The 16,214-nt window shown below is 36.3% G+C and overlaps 1 protein-coding gene across 8 annotated transcripts in view; it reads left to right on the top strand.

The window, feature by feature from the left end:
* Positions 1-16,214, top strand: part of RIC1 (RIC1 homolog, RAB6A GEF complex partner 1) — a 181,886-nt gene that overhangs the window by 49,881 nt on the left and 115,791 nt on the right. For all 8 annotated transcript variants that reach the window (XR_008504533.2, XR_010123300.1, XR_010123301.1 and 5 more), the window contains exon 3: positions 8,940-9,019. Coding sequence is in view for 4 of the 8 variants with exons in the window: in XM_054500832.2 (XP_054356807.1) it covers positions 8,940-9,019 (80 nt within the window). In the remaining 4 variants the exon portion in view is untranslated. The remainder of the gene's footprint in view (positions 1-8,939; positions 9,020-16,214) is intronic.

The following is a 16,214-nucleotide window of genomic DNA, read 5'->3' as shown; positions in this document are numbered from 1 at the left end:
AGGTTTTCTTCTAGGGTTTTTATGGTTTTAGGTCTAACATTTAAGTCTTTAATCCATCTTGAATTAATTTTTGTATAAGGTGTAAGGAAGGGATCCAGTTTCAGCTTTCTACATATGGCTAGCCAGTTTTCCGAGCACCATTTATTAAATAGGGAATCCTTTCCCCATTTCTTGTTTTTGTCAGGTTTGTCAAAGATCATATAGTTGTAGATACGCGGCATTATTTCTGAGGGCTCCGTTCTGTTCCATTGATCTATATCTCTGTTTTGGTACCAGTACCGTGGTTTTTTGGTTACTGTAGCCTTATAGTATAGTTTGAAGTCAGGTAGTGTGATGCCTCCAGCTTTGTTCTTTTGGCTTAGGATTGTCTTGGCAATACAGGCTCTTTTTTGGTTCCATATAAACTTGAAAGTAGTTTTTTCCAGTTCTGTGAAGAAAGTCGTTGGTAGCTTGTTGGAGATGGCATTGAATCTATAAATTACCTTGGGCAGTATGACCATTTTCATGATATTGATTCTTCCTACCCATGAGCATGGAAAGTTCTTCCATTTGTTTGTATCCTCTTTTATTTCATTGGGCAGTGGTTTGTAGTTCTCCTTGAAGAGGTCCTTCACATCCCTTGTAAGTTGGATTCCTAAGTGTTTTATTCTCTTTGAAGCAATTGTGAATGGAAGTTCACTCATGATTTGGCTCTGTGTTTGTCTGTTATTGGTGTATAAGAATGCTTGTGATTTTTGCACATTGATTTTGTATCCTGAGACTTTGCTGAAGTGGCTTATCAGCTTGAGATTTTGGGCTGAGACAGTGGGGTTTTCTAGATATACAATCATGTCATCTGCAAACAGGGACAATTTGACTTCCTCTTTTCCTAATTGAATGCCCTTTATTTCCTTCTCCTGCCTGATTGCCCTGGCCAGAACTTCCAACACTATGTTGAATAGGAGTGGTGAGAGAGGGCATCCCTGTCTTGTGCCAGTTTTCAAAGGGAATGCTTCCAGTTTTTGTCCATTCAGTATGATATTGGCTGTGGGTTTGTCATAAATAGCTCTTATTATTTTGAGATACATCCCATCAATACCTAATTTATTGAGAATTTTTAGCATGAAGCATTGTTGAATTTTGTCAAAGGCCTTTTCTGCATCTATTGAGATAATCATGTGGTTTTTGTCTTTGGTTCTGTTTATATGCTGGATTACATTTATTGATTTTCGTATGTTGAACCAGCCTTGCATCCCAGGGATGAAGCCCACTTGATCATGGTAGATAAGCTTTTTGATGTGCTGCTGGACTTGGTTTGCCAGTATTTTATTGAGGATTTTTGCATCAGTGTTCATCAAGGATATTGGTCTAAAATTCTCTTTTTTTGTTGTGTCTCTGCCAGGCTTTGGTATCAGGATGATGCTGGCCTCATAAAATGAGTTAGGGAGGATTCCCTCTTTTTCTATTGATTGGAATAGTTTCAGAAGGAATGGTACCAGCTCCTCCTTGTACCTCTGGTAGAATTCGGCTGTGAACCCATCTGGTCCTGGACTTTTTTTGGTTGGTAAGCTACTAATTATTGCCTCAGTTTGAGAGCCTGTTATTGGTCTATTCAGAGATTCAACTTCTTCCTGGTTTAGTCTTGGGAGGGTGTATGTGTCCAGGAATTTATCCATTTCTTCTAGATTTTCTAGTTTATTTGCATAGAGGTGTTTATAGTATTCTCTGATGGTAGTTTGTATTTCTGTGGGATCGGTGGTGATATCCCCTTTATCATTTTTTATTGCGTCTATTTGATTCTTCTCTCTTTTCTTCTTTATTAGTCTTGCTAGCGGTCTATCAATTTTTTTGATCTTTCCAAAAAACCAGCTCCTGGATTCATTGATTTTGTTTTTTAAGGTTTTTTTGTGACTCTATCTCCTTCAGTTCTGCTCTGATCTTAGTTATTTCTTGCCTTCTGCTAGCTTTTGAATGTGTTTGCTCTTGCCTCTCTAGTTCTTTTAATTGTCATGTTAGGGTGTCAATTTTAGATCTTTCCTGCTTTCTCTTGTGGGCATTTAGTGCTATAAATTTCCCTTTACACACTGCTTTGAATGTGTCCCAGAGATTCTGGTATGTTGTGTCTTTGTTCTCATTGGTTTCAAAGAACATCTTTATTTCTGCCTTCATTTAGCAGGAGCAGGTTGTTCAGTTTCCATGTAGTTGGGTGGTTTTGAGTGAGTTTCTTAATCCTGAGTTCTAGTTTGATTGCACTGTGGTCTGAGAGACAGTTTGTTATAATTTCTGTTCTTTTACATTTGCTGAGGAGAGCTTTACTTCCAACTATGTGGTCAATTTTGGAATAGGTGTGGTGTGGTGCTGAAAAGAATGTATATTCTGTTGATTTGGGGTGGAGAGTTCTGTAGATGTCTATTAGGTCCGCTTGGTGCAGAGCTGAGTTCAATTCCTGGATATTCTTGTTAACTTTCTGTCTCATTGATCTGTCTAATGTTGACAGTGGGGTGTTAAAGTCTCCCATTATTATTGTGTGGGAGTCTAAGTCTCTTTGTAGGTCACTAAGGACTTGCTTTATGAATCTGGGTGCTCCTGTATTGGGTACATATATATTTAGGATAGTTAGCTCTTCTTGTTGAATTGATCCCTTTACCATTATGTAATGGCCTTCTTTGTCTCTTTTGATCTTAGTTGGTTTGAATTCTGTTTTATCAGAGACTAGGATTGCAACCCCTGCCTTTTTTTGTTTTCCATTTGCTTGGTAGATCTTCCTCCATCCCTTTATTTTGAGCCTATGTGTGTCTCTGCCCCTGAGATGGGTTTCCTGAATACAGGACACTGATGGGTCTTGACTCTTTATCCAATTTGCCAGTCTGTGTCTTGTAATTGGAGCATTTAGCCCATTTACATTTAAGGTTTATATTTTTATGTGTGAATTTGATCCTGTCATTATGATGTGAGCTGGTTATTTTGCTTGTTAGTCGATGCAAGTTTCTTCCTAGCCTTGATGGTCTTTACAATTTGGCATGTTTTTGCAGTGGCTGGTACCAGTTGTTCCTTTCCACGTTTAGTGCTTCTTTCAGGAGCTCTTTTAGGGCAGGCCTGGTGGTGACAAAATCTCTCAGCATTTGCTTGTCTGTAAAGGATTTTATTTCTCCTTCACTTATGAAGCTTAGTTTGGCTGGATATGAAATTCTGGGTTGAAAATTCTTTTCTTTAAGAATGTTGAATATTGGCCCCCACTCTCTTCTGGCTTGTAGAGTTTCTGCTGAGAGATCCGCTGTTAGTCTGATGGGCTTCCCTTTGTGGGTAACCCGACCTTTCTCTCTGGCTGCCTTTAACATTTTTTCCTTCATGTCAACTTTGGTGAATCTGACAATTATGTGTCTTGGAGTTGCTCTTCTTGAGGAGTATCTTTGTGGAGTTCTCTGTATTTCCTGAATTTGAATGTTGGCCTGACTTGCTAGATTGGGGAAGTTCTCCTGGATAATATCCTGCAGAGTGTTTTCCAACCTGGTTCCATTCTGTCACTTTCAGGTACACCAATCAGACATAGATTTGGTCTTTTCACATAGTCCCATATTTTTTGGAGGCTTTGTTCGTTTCTTTTTATTCTTTTTTCTCTAAACATCTCTTCTCGCTTCATTTCATTCATTTCGTCTTCCATCGCTGATACCCTTTCTTTCAGTTGATTGCATTGGCTACTGAGGCTTGTGCATTCGTCACATAGTTCTCGTGCCTTGGTTTTCAGCTCCATCAGGTCCTTTAAGGACTTCTCTGCATTGGTTATTCTAGTTAGCCATTTGTCTAATATTTTTTCAAGGTTTTTAACTTCTTTGCCATGGGTTCGCACTTCCTCCTTTAACTTGGAGTAGATTGATTTTCTGAAGCCTTCTTTCAGCTCGTCAAAGTCATTCCCCGTCAAGCTTTGTTCCATTGTTGGTGAGGAACTGTGTTCCTTTGGAGGAGGAGAGGCGCTCTGATTTTTAGTTTCCGGTTTTTCTGCTCTGTTTTTTCCCCCATCTTTTTGGTTTTATCCACCTTTGGTCTTTGATGATGGTGAAATACAGATGAGTTTTTGGTGTGGATGTCCTTTCTGTTTGTTAGTTTTCCCTCTAACAGTCAGGACCCTCAGCTGCAGGTCTGTTGGAGTTTGCTGGAGGTCCACTCCAGACGCTGTTTGCCTGGGTATCAGCAGCGGTGGTTGCAGAACAGTGGATATTGGTGAACCGCAGATACTGCTGCCTGATCGTTCCTCTGGAAGTTTTGTCTCAGAGGAGTACCCAGCCGTGTGAGGTGTCAGTCTGCCCCTACTTGGGGGTGCCTCCCAATTAGGCTACTCGGGGGTCAGGGACCCACTTGAGGCAGTCTGCCCGTTCTCAGATCTCAAGCTGCGTGCTGGGAGAGCCACTACTCTCTTCAAAGCTGTCAGGGACATTTAAGTCTGCAGAGGTTACTGCTGCCTTTTGTTTGTCTGTGCCCTGCCCCCAGAGGTGTAGCCTACAGAGGCAGGTAGGCCTCCTTGAGCTGTGGTGGGCTCCACCCAGTTCAAGCTTCCCAGCTGCTTTGTTTACCTACTCAAGCCTCGGGAATGGCAGGCGCCCCTCCCCCAGCCTCGCTGCCATCTTGCAGTTTGATCTCAGACTGCTGTGCTAGCAATGAGCAAGGCTCCGTGGGCGTAGGACCCTCCGAGCCAGGTGCAGGATATAATCTCCTGGTGTGCCAGTTGTTAACCTGTTCGAAGAGCGCAGTATTAGGGTGGGAGTGACTCGATTTTCCAGGTGCCGTCTTTCACCCCTTTCTTTGACTAGGAAAAGGAATTCCCTGACCCCTTGCACTTCCCAGGTGAGGCGATGCCTCACCCTGCTTCGGCTCACGCATGGTGCGCTGCACCCACTGTCCGGCACACCCCGGTGAGATGAACCTGGTGCCTCAGTTGTAAATGCAGAAATCACCCGTCTTCTGCATGGCTCACGCTGGGAGCTGTAGACTGGAGCTGTTCCTATTCGGCCATCTTGGCTCCACCCCCATCTCATCAATTTATACAGAAATGTCTGCTGGGAGTTTGATTGGGATTACATTGAATCTTTGGATCCATTTGGGGAGAGTTGCTATCTTAGCAATATAAACAAGGTGTATTTCTCCATTTAAGTATTTGTACTTTCAGCAATGTTTTGTAGTTATCAGTGAACAAGTATTTCTTCTCTTTTGCCAGATTTATCCCTAAGTATTTCACAACTTTAATGTTACTGATTTTTTTCATTTTCTAATTGTTCTTATTAGTATGTAAAAATGCAGTTGATTTTTCTATATTCGTCTTGTGTCCAGCAGTCATACTAAACTCTCTTATTATAGTTAATTCCATTGGGATTCCTATGCAGATGACCATATCAAAAACAGTTTTACTTTTTCTCCCCAATTTATATACCTTTTCTTTTTCTTGTCTGAATTTACTGCCTGGAGTCTAGACAGTGTTGAATATGATGAAGGCATTCAGTTTTTCACCATTAAGAATGATGTTCTAAATATTTCATAAATCTCTTTCATCAAGTTACGGAAGTTTCCCATTTCTTCCTAATTTACTGAGAATTTTTAATCAGGAATGGATGTTGAATTTTGTTAATGCTTTTAATGCAATGTATTGAGACTGTCATGGTTTTCCTTTTTTAGTTTGTTAATAAGGTAAATTACATTTATTGAATTTTGTTAAACCAACCCTGCATTCTTGGATAAACCCCATTTGGTTGTGATGTATTTTTTTATAATGTTGAATTTAATTTGCTATAATTTTGTTTAGAATATGTTAATGAGGGATCTTGGCCTGTAGTTATAATGTCTTTGTCTGGTTTTGTTATGAGGGTAATGCTGGCCTCATAAAATGAAATAGGAAGTGGTTCCTTCTCTTTGGTTTTCTGGAAGAGTCTGTATTCAATTGATATTATTTATTTCTTAAAGAGTTGGTAGAATTTACCAGTGATGCTGTCTCAGCCTAGAATTTTCTTTGTGGAAAGGATTTTAATTGGAATTATAATTTCTTTTACAGACATTGGCTTTTCAGGGTACAGATTTCTTTTCAGTGAACTTTGGTGGTTTGTGTTTATCAAGGAATTTGTCCATCTCATCCAAGTTGTTAAAATTATTGCCATATTAATAATGTGACCTCATTATTCTTTTAATACCTCTAGAATTTGTAGTGATATCACCTGTTTGATTTGTGTTAGTGGCTCTTTTTTGCCTGATTGGTGTGACCAGAAATGTGTCAATTTTAGTGATCTTCTAAAACAATAACAAAAGAACCCCAGATTTTTATTCATTGATTTTATTTTTCTGTTTTCTATTTGATTGATTACCACTTTGATCTCTGTTACTTGCATGCTTCCCCACCCTCCACCACTTGCTTTGGATTTCGTTTGCTCTAGTTTAATTTGTTTCTGGTTTAAGGTAGAAGCTTGTCATTGATTTGAGATTTTCCTTTTTTTCTAATATAAGTATTTTAAGGCTGTAAATTTCCTCTTTACAGCATCCCACAAATTTTGGTATGATATATTTTTAAAATTTCCTTTTTTCTCCTTTGACTCATGGGTTATTTAGAAGTAAGCAGTTAAGCTTCAAAATATTTGTAGGCTTTCCAGAATTTTGTTTGTTTGTTTCTAATTTTGTTCTATTGGGACCAGGAAACATATATTATACACATTTTATTTTTATATGCGGTATAAACCCCAGCATACACTGCTATTATTCTTGTTTTAAAGCCTATTATCTTTTAAAGAAATTCAAATGAAGCAAATGAAATTTGAATTTAATTAAATATTTTTTTTCTGACCCCTACCCCTGTCATTTGGGGACTCTGTTTATATGTATATTGGGCTACATGAAGTTGTCCCTCAGTTCACTGATTCTGTTTCTGTTTTATTTTGGGTTTTTTTGTGTGTGTGTTTCATTATGGATAATTTTTATTGCTGTGCTTTTCTGATCAATGTCTAACCTGTCATTCATCCAGCCAATGTCTTTTTCATCTCAGATATTTTAGTATTTCTGTTTCTAGAGTTTTGTTTCAGTTTTCTATATTGCCTAACCTTTGGAACATATGGAATATAGTTCACATATGGAACATTATGAAATATAGCAAAAGGTTTTAATGTCCTTTCGTGCTAATTTTAACATCTGATTGAGTTGTGCACTGTTTTGATTGGTTGATTTTTCATTATGTCTCATGTTTGTCTTATTCTTCGTGGACTCTTCAGCTTCTTCTCAACTCTGGAAGTCTGCCAGACTTTGTCTTAATGCCCCTTCTAAGTGTGCTGACCCAGAAATTCTCACAAGGCAGTAAGCTGGGTGAGAGTAGGAGGGTCACTTCAGTTGTTTCTTATCTCTCAAGGATGACTGGCCTTCATTGCTTGATGCTAGGTTTTGAAAAGTATTTCATAGATTTTGTCTGTTTTTGTTGTTGTTGTTCTTGCTTTTTTATGTGTGAAACCTTTGTTATGATTTGATTTAAAGCCATTTTCCTTTTGCTTCCATACTCTCCATATTGCAAGAACATAAAATTGCACATAAAGAATTAGAAAGATGATCTTATCTGAAGAATTTTCACCCTTTTTTTCGTATCTTACAGTGTTGAAACTCTAGTTTCAAATACATTATAAAATAGTAAAGTTAATGGTCAAAAAGAAAGCAAACCACCTGGTTTTGCTGAAGAAACTAAGTATTTTCTTGGTCATTCCTTTGAAAAACAGGAAGCCAGAATTAGAAAGAAATTTGAAACCTTGGATAATTTCTTGGTTTTCTTTGGTTCTACTTTGAGTACATGCCCACCTCCCTCTAAAATGATAGGAATTCAGTATTACTGTAAAGTAGTTTGGGCAAAACATTGCCACTTCACTCTGTTATGGCTAAAAATGTTTGGCTAGAAACAGCTAAATATAATATTTTATACTTGCAGAAATGTAAAATGGTTGTTTGAACTTCACAAATGTATGTATGTCATGACACAGATGTATGTCATGATCATGTAACAGCACTGTTTTTAATACAATTTCTTTTTTTTTTTTTTTTTTTTTTTTGAGACGAGTCTCGCTCTGTTGCCCAGGCTGGAGTGCAGTGGCGCGATCTTAGCTCACTGCAAGCTCCACCTTCCGGGTTCACGCCATTCTCCTGCCTCAGCCTCCTGAGTAGCTGGGGGACTACAGGCGCCTGCCACCACGCCTGGCTAATTTTTTTGTATTTTTTTAGTAGAGGCAGAGTTTCACCATGTTAGCCAGAATGGTCTCCATCTCCTGACCTCGTGATGCACCCGCCTTGGCCTCCCAAAGTGCTGGGATTACAGGTGTGAGCCACCGCGCCCGGCCTACAATTTGTTTTTAAAAAATATTTTGTTAACTTAGAAAAATGAACTAGCTGATATTCAAATTTTGGAAATTAAAGGTTTGCTCTGTTTTATGTCTGTATCTGGGGCTATATTTTGTAGTAAATCAGAGACCAAAAGATTGTTTTTGAAATATATAAATATGCTGTTCTGAAGTTAATACTGTGTAAACTTTGAGTAGAGTAGGCGTTTTGTCTTAAAGGTGTAATAAAGCCATAAAGTGGCATTGTTGCTTTATAAACTTAGAATAATAATTTGCCATATTAGTGCAGAGTTCAAAAAGTACTATATATTTTGCAAAATAATCACTTACTCATTATTGAATAATGCAGTTGTTTGAGAGTATTCATGTCTAGAATAGTTTATGAACTGCTGATTTCACTGACATATTTTGAAATATTTTGAAATCTATAAAAACCCTTTTTTCCAACATGGGTTATATTAAAAAGTCTCTTTTATTTGCATAATTAGGCTATAATTCTCCAAGGGAGGGTATTGGAGAATAAAATTTTTTTCAAAGTAAGAATTTATAAAATTAAAATTCAGGGTTACAGTTATAGCCTTACTCTTTAATTCATGATAAATAAAATTTCTCTTTCAGACGGCAAATGGATACATCTTGTTTTTTCATATTACATCTACAAGAGGGGACAAGTACCTTTATGAACCAGTGTATCCCAAGTAAGTTTGTTGCCTTTCATTCTTTTAATATGTGATTTGCATACTTTATATTCAGAAAAACATTACAATTTTGAGTTGTCTGTAGTGATTAGAATAAAACTAAGCCAGCATTTCCCAAATAGTGTTTAAAAAATTACCAGGTCTTTGAACTGTCATTTCTTGAATAAAGAATTCTTTAAGTCTGGGAATCTTGATGATAAACTATATCCAGACTATTTTCTTGGGCATTCAGAATGACTGTTAATATATTCCAGGTCTAGCATTTCTCAGTCCTTATTAGGGAAGAGCTAAGAGATCATGAGAGGAAGAGCTGAAATGTTGGTAAGTTACAGGTACTTTTGCACGTGCTTTTGTATATGAATAGAAAAAAAAGAACCTCAGACAGTTACTACCTCTTGGTTTAAATTTGGGAAAAACGTGGACTTTTGCCCTTTACACTGTGTAGTTATGTATATTTTGCATTCTTTTCCTTATAGCAGGCCTTAACTTTTGAAATAAAAGAACATAGAATTGTAAAGCATTCCATCTTTTTTTTACAAAAAAAAAAAATCAAGCCATAAAGCCAGATAAAAATATAAGAGCATTTATCACATTTCTAGATGGTGGAAGATATCCAAAGTTTAATAGGTATATAAGAAATTAGAAAGACAGATTTTATTCTGTGAAAGGTTTAAATTTTTGAATATTAACAGAAAAAAAGAAAAACATTAACGGCAAGTAACTTGGGAAAAATATTTGTGGTAAATAGGGCCAAGTCTTACTACTTTTATATAAAAGAGATATATAAATTGCCAATAAGCACACAGAGATTCCAGTAGATAAATAGGGAAAGTAGTCTCATAAAAGGAAATACTGTAACTAACAAACTCAAGAGAAAGTATTTAGACCCAGCAGTAACCCAAATAAAATAAACATTAAATATAACCATTTTTTCAACCCACACATTTTAATATATTAAAATAGTTTTAAAAAATTATTACTCACTGCTCGCAGAGGTATAATAAAAGTTGTGTTGCACACTTCTAATACACAAAGGTGTGATAATAGGGAGCTGGTTAACAAGTTAACTGTGGTACATCCTTCTCTTATAGTGACATGTAGTCATTATGTCTCAGAAAAATTTATAAACTTAAGAACGTGACCATATTATAATCCCAAGTGAAGAAACAAGTCACACAAAATTATGTATGTAATATGACCATGACTGTATAAAACAAAACAATGCAAGTCATCTAAAGACAATATCTAGAGCAATACAGTACGAATATTTATAGTAATTGTTCCCGAATGGTAGAACTGTAGTGATTCTTCTGCTTTTCAACTCTTAAATTTTCAACTAGTTAGATTTTCTTGATGCTATAGCCACTTGTTTTTGTAACAAGTGTAGTGCTAACTGAGGTATTCAGTTTTGGAAATCTTTAAAGTACAGACTTTTTCGATGATGGGATTCAATTTAATTTGTTTATTTTTCAACAAAAATATTTACTGCAAAAATTTTTGACACATATAGTGCAAAATGATAGGAACATCATGATGTATTTAGAAATTTTAAATTCAGTTTTATGGGTAAAACTGAAAAAAAACTAATTTTTTTGCATTCTAAGTGATAATTTTGTGATTCTTTTGAAGAACTGTTGTAATCAATGACTAAAATTAGATTTACTTGTGCATTTTGAACTATTATGTTTGTTTTATTGCTTAATTTAGACATGTTCCTATAAATAAAAAGCAATAATCAGAAACAACAATTTAACTCCATTAATTTATGTTCCTGTGGGCATAGTAGAGAAATAACTTCTTGAAACAGTGAAAATTCTATTTTCTTTATTTCAGTTCACTAATACCATTACATGTTTATAGTGTTTTGGAATGGTATTTTGAGACCCACTTTTTGTGTTCCAGAAAAGTTTTAAGAAACAGTTTCTTTCTTTTCTGATTCTTAAACTGCAAGAGACACCAGTTAACTAAGTAGTCCTGACAATGCATGAACTTTGCTGTGTTTGACTCTATGTGTTAAGACAGAGAACTAAATAAAAAACATACTGTCTTTCTTAATTTGGGCATTCTTTTACTATATTGAAAGTTTTAGGTTTCAGTGGCTGGCCTCAATAAAATGTGCATTGCTTTAGAGCAGCTGGAATAATAGTTAAAGATACAGGCTTTGGTGTCAGATAGACCTGGAATTAAATGTTTGCTGTGCCACTTTTCAGCTATATGACTTCTTTCAAGTTATTTAATACCACCAAAAACTTTCCTCATCAATAGAGTTAGGGTAACAGTAGTAATCATCTCATAAGATTAAATGAGATCATTCATATTTAATGCTTAGGTAAACACCTAGCTTATGGGATAATTAATAAAGGACAACTGTTATTATCAGTAATTTTTTTCACCAAGTGTTTACTTCATTTCTAAGCTTTTAAGTAATTTTTTAAATATATATATATATATATTTCTACTTGATATTTTACTTCTTTGCCAGAGTCTAACTTCTAGTAACTGCTACCTAAAATCTCTTATATGAAAATAGTTCTGCAGATTAAAGTCAGCCTGTTGTGTATTTGTGTGCTTGACTGTTCTAGTTATGTTACTTAGTCTAGTAAGTTTCTTGGTTTTTCTGCAGAACCCATTTGTACAATGGGAATAAAAAACTTCTTTCATTGTGAAGAGGATTATGTGACTTCATATTCTTAAAACCTGAAAAATAGTGGTTATATAAGGTTTTGAGGAAAGTAAAGTTTGGTTTTGACAGTGGTATTTTCATTGTCATCTGTGCCATTATAAACCCTTGTGTAGTTTGAGACACTGTTCTAAGCGCTTTTTAATGCGTATTTAATCCCTTCAGCAACCCTGTGAGGTAGTTAGGTATAACTGTTAAACAAACTGCTGCACAGAGAGGCAGAGTAACTCACCCATAATCACACGCTAATAAGCTGTACAGCCAGGATTCAGACATAAGTGTTGCAGCTCTAAAGTCTGTGCTATTAATCAGAAATATACTGTCTCAACCCTGTTTATGCTCCATCCAGCTACTACTTTGGGGTTTATCTGGGAGTAGAGAATGGAAAAAGGAGAAATGATCTGGAGTGGTTTCTAATAGTCCTGAAGAATAGAGGCAGTATAATTACTGAGGCCAGTGGTTAATCGTCCTCTTCTCACTTATAGAAATACTATTGTCTCTCGTTTCTCTTCTGTAAATCTTACGAGTTCATCACAGGAGTTTTTCTAGAGTATCTTAATTTCCCTGTATTATGTGACAGCATCTTAACCTCAGACTGCATATCCTTTTCCACTATGCTCCGTCTGAGAACACAGTTCAGATGCCTCATGATCTTTCCTAGTTTCCACCTAGTGTTGTTTCTAGCATCCTTCTATAGATGTTGGGAGTCAGTCTTTAACAATGGTGGCAGTCTTATTAAGTGACTCTATACCTCAAAGATCATTTATTCTTTGATGAATGAATTTTCCATTTTAGAAATCTTAGATTCCATTGTATCTTACAGTATCTCTTCATATTAGTTACACAGACCAGTGGACCAGAGTAGTTGAAGGTTGTCTGGACATTTTATTTTATGGCTTGGAAATTTTAGTGAAATTAATGAAGGAAACTTCCAGGGATAAGTCAGAAATAGTTTGTGTTTAGCTTTAAAATGTGTTCATACGCTTATGTTTAAATAGAAGTTTAGTAGATCTCTAAATTGCACATCATGTTTAATTTCAGCATAATGAAAATAATTTAAACAAATATGTCATCATCATGTATACTTTGTTGAGAGCAGAGATATTTTTTCCCCCTTCTTCCTATCTTTTCACTGCTACTGTTACCCTCTTTTTTGTTAGAGACTAGCATTATTGAGGCTGAGTTTCTTTAAAAAAAAAAAAAAGTTTCTGTACTGAAATTCAGTACATTTAATTATTATATAGTAAAGATACTGATCTTTTTCACTGAAGAAAAAAAATCACTCCAAAATATAATCAAATCTTCTCCTCTTCCCCCTCCACCCTCCCCAATATAATTTCATCCGATGGTGATACTTCTTACCAGCTCACTGCTAATGGATTAGTGCTAGCTGGAAAGGAAGAAGAGCATAGCTACCTGAGGTTAGCAATTTTTAACTTCAACACAACTTGCCCCTTCTAAAATCCAGCTTCTTTGCAGAAGAAACCTACAGTAAGGGACAGAAGCATCTAAATCATATCAAATTTAGAGGTGACAAGAGATCTGAATTAGTTACAGACTCATGAAAGTTTCCCTCCATATATTTCTTTTTGCTAATATGTTCTGAGTGTTCTTTTTCTAGAGAGGAACTTTAGCCACTTTTTCCCCGTATTTCTAATAATAAACCTTGTTCTACATTCAGTTTATAAACTTGACAAAGTATGTTAGTGATCTTGATGTTTTTTGTTCTGCTTGAGCCTCTGAAAACATCCCGTGTCTAGTTTGATTTCAGTGTGTTTATATTCTGTAAATGTACATGGGTGACCTTTTACTATTGAACTTTGCATATTACATGCATCCATTACTTCACATTATAGTTGCATGAGCACTTATTAATAGGATTGGTAACTGTTATATAAGTTCTGGGTAGTGAAAACTCCCTTATTGGCCACACTTCCAAGGATGGCACCTGAATCCAAAGAATAACAGGACTGCCCAATTCAGAGAGCCCTGCACATTGTTTCTGTCAGACTGGAGGCTGTCTCAGTGTGTGATAATATAAATGATAAGCAGTTTTGGTTTTTGGTGGCTTTTTTTTTTTTTTTTGGTTCTGTGGAAAGTCTGGTGAAAGGGTACTACCTCTTTCAAAAAACTCTTCTGAAAATTATTTTCATCCATCTGTCTATCCATTTAAAAAGTATTGAATTTTGTCCGGCTCTAGGCACTGTTGTAGATACTAGAGATCTAACAGTGGAAAAAAACAACACAACAAAAAGCCCTGCTGATAGAGCTTGTTATTTTTCTAGTAGAGGGTGATAAGTAAAATACATTATGAGTTAGGTGATCCACTCTATGGAGAAAAATAAAGCAGGGTAAGGGAATAGAGAGTGGAATATCACTTAAAATAGTGGTCAGTGTCTTCACTGAGAAGATGACATATAAAAGGATCTCAAAGATGATGAGGTAGCAAAACATATATCCAGAGGAAGACAATTCTGGATTGGTGAGATTTAGCAGGTATGAAAATTCATAAGAAGATACCGTGAATAAATTTTAGGTCCTATAATAATTTATAGTTAATAAGAAATGATGAATTTTTTTATTAGCTGTAAAAATGAAAATACAGTCTGATTTTTAGGTAACTGAATCCTGGGAAAGTCAAGAGTGCACCTGCTTTTTTTTTCCTTCCAGTAAATGGCACCACCGTGTATTTGAGTTTATTCACTCTTCCTGCCCACTAACATCAATAGCCAGTCTGTATCTAGTCCAGTATAATGTACCTCGTATGTCATTTCTTTTCCCTCCTCGTAATTCCCAGTGACACTAGTTCAGTTTAGGTCTTGTCACTTTTCTCCTGGATTATTATTATATCTTTTTTTTTTTTTTTTTTTTTTTTGAGGCAGAGTCTTGCTCTGTCGCCTGTGCTGGAGTGCAGTGGCGTGATCTTGGCTCCCTGCAATCTCCACCTTCCGGGTTCAAGCGATTCTCTTGTCTCAATCCTGAGTAGCTGGGACTACAGGCATGCACCACCACGCCTAGCTAATTTTTGTATTTTTAGTAGAGACGGGGTTTCACCATGTTGGCCAGGATGGTCTTGAACTCCTGACCTCAAGTGATCTGCCTGCCTTGGCCTCCCAAAGTGCTGGGATTACAGGCGTGAGCCACTGCACCCGGCCTATTACGTCTTCTTAATCTCAAATTCATGTCTAAACCTCACTTACTTACCCCCTACCAAGCCAAACATGCTATTGCTTTGCTAAACTTTATTGCAGTTACCCTCATCTTTTGTACGTTATATGAGGTAGAAAACCTTTAATTCTTTGTTTCTTCCTCTGGATTGTTTCTTCACTTTACATATTTGTTCAGTCATCAAATTTTATTGATTGATTACAGTTTTTCAGTGCCTCTAGAATTCATTTAACTCTATTTTACTCTCATTGGTCGTTTTAGGGGCCCTCATGTCCTCCTCCTTGTCTGTTAAAAAATCTTATTCACTAACTCATTTCTCTTCCCCAGTCTCTTTCACCTACATAATGAAGTTTATCATTTGGATTGATAACAATTTTTTTTTTTTCCAAAACAAAGTCCAGGCTCTCTGGCCTGGCATTTAGAACCTACTTTCTCCATATCTTGAGCACATCGAACCCACAATTCCTATTTAATGCCTCTATTCCTTTGTTATTTGCTCTATTCAGTATGACTCCCCTGCTATCTTTTTTTATGTAAGAAATTTATCTGACTTGGTTTTCAAGCTCAGGTCAGACATCTGTTGTACTCTATAAACCTTCTGCCCTCAACTCTCCTATATCCTCCCCTCTACCCAATAAATAACTGATCTGGCATGTGCATTCCCATAGTACGTTTTAAAAATTTACACTACTAATTCATGAATACCTTCTTATTTAAAAAAAAAATTCAACAATGAGAGATCTATAAAGATAAAAAGTAAAAAAATGTGAACTTTGCTTTTTTAGATTCTAATCTCATTTCACTCTCCAGTTGTCCTGTATCTCTTGAGTAAATAAAACCTAGGAATAGAATTGCTGGGTCATATCACACGTCTAGTAATTTCAGATTGTATGTTAGATATTGTATTACATTATCCATTGTCTGATTTTTGTCCTTTTCCTTTAAAGAGTATTGAAGGTTGTTTTGGGTGGCAGTTAAGCTGCTTGGAGATCTTACTGATCTTTGGAGGCTTTTTGTATGTTTTTTAGGATGGATTTAACTGTTAAGCTAGCTTAGCCCTTCTGAAGTCCACTGAATGTCCTGGGTCTTTAAGAAGGTCTCTCCATTCTGGCTAGTCAGAACTGAAATGTCTCCCAGTCCTATATGAACTGGGTAGCCAAAAACCCTAGTAGTCATTCTTTGCCTGTATTTGTGGAGTGTCACTATTTATTTGCATAGTATTCAGTAAGACTCAGGGGAAACCCCTGCAGGTTTCAAGAGCTTTTCTCTGTGTGGCTCCCACATCACTGGTGCTCTACTTCACAAATAGCTGCTTCTGCTTCTCTGGACTTTAATCTTTTTCTCCTC

This window comes from Pongo pygmaeus, chromosome 13 (genome assembly GCF_028885625.2).
Source record: "Pongo pygmaeus isolate AG05252 chromosome 13, NHGRI_mPonPyg2-v2.0_pri, whole genome shotgun sequence".
Taxonomy (NCBI): domain Eukaryota; kingdom Metazoa; phylum Chordata; class Mammalia; order Primates; family Hominidae; genus Pongo; species Pongo pygmaeus.
Note: the sequence above shows the minus strand (reverse complement) of the source record. Positions and strands in the feature narration are given on the sequence as shown.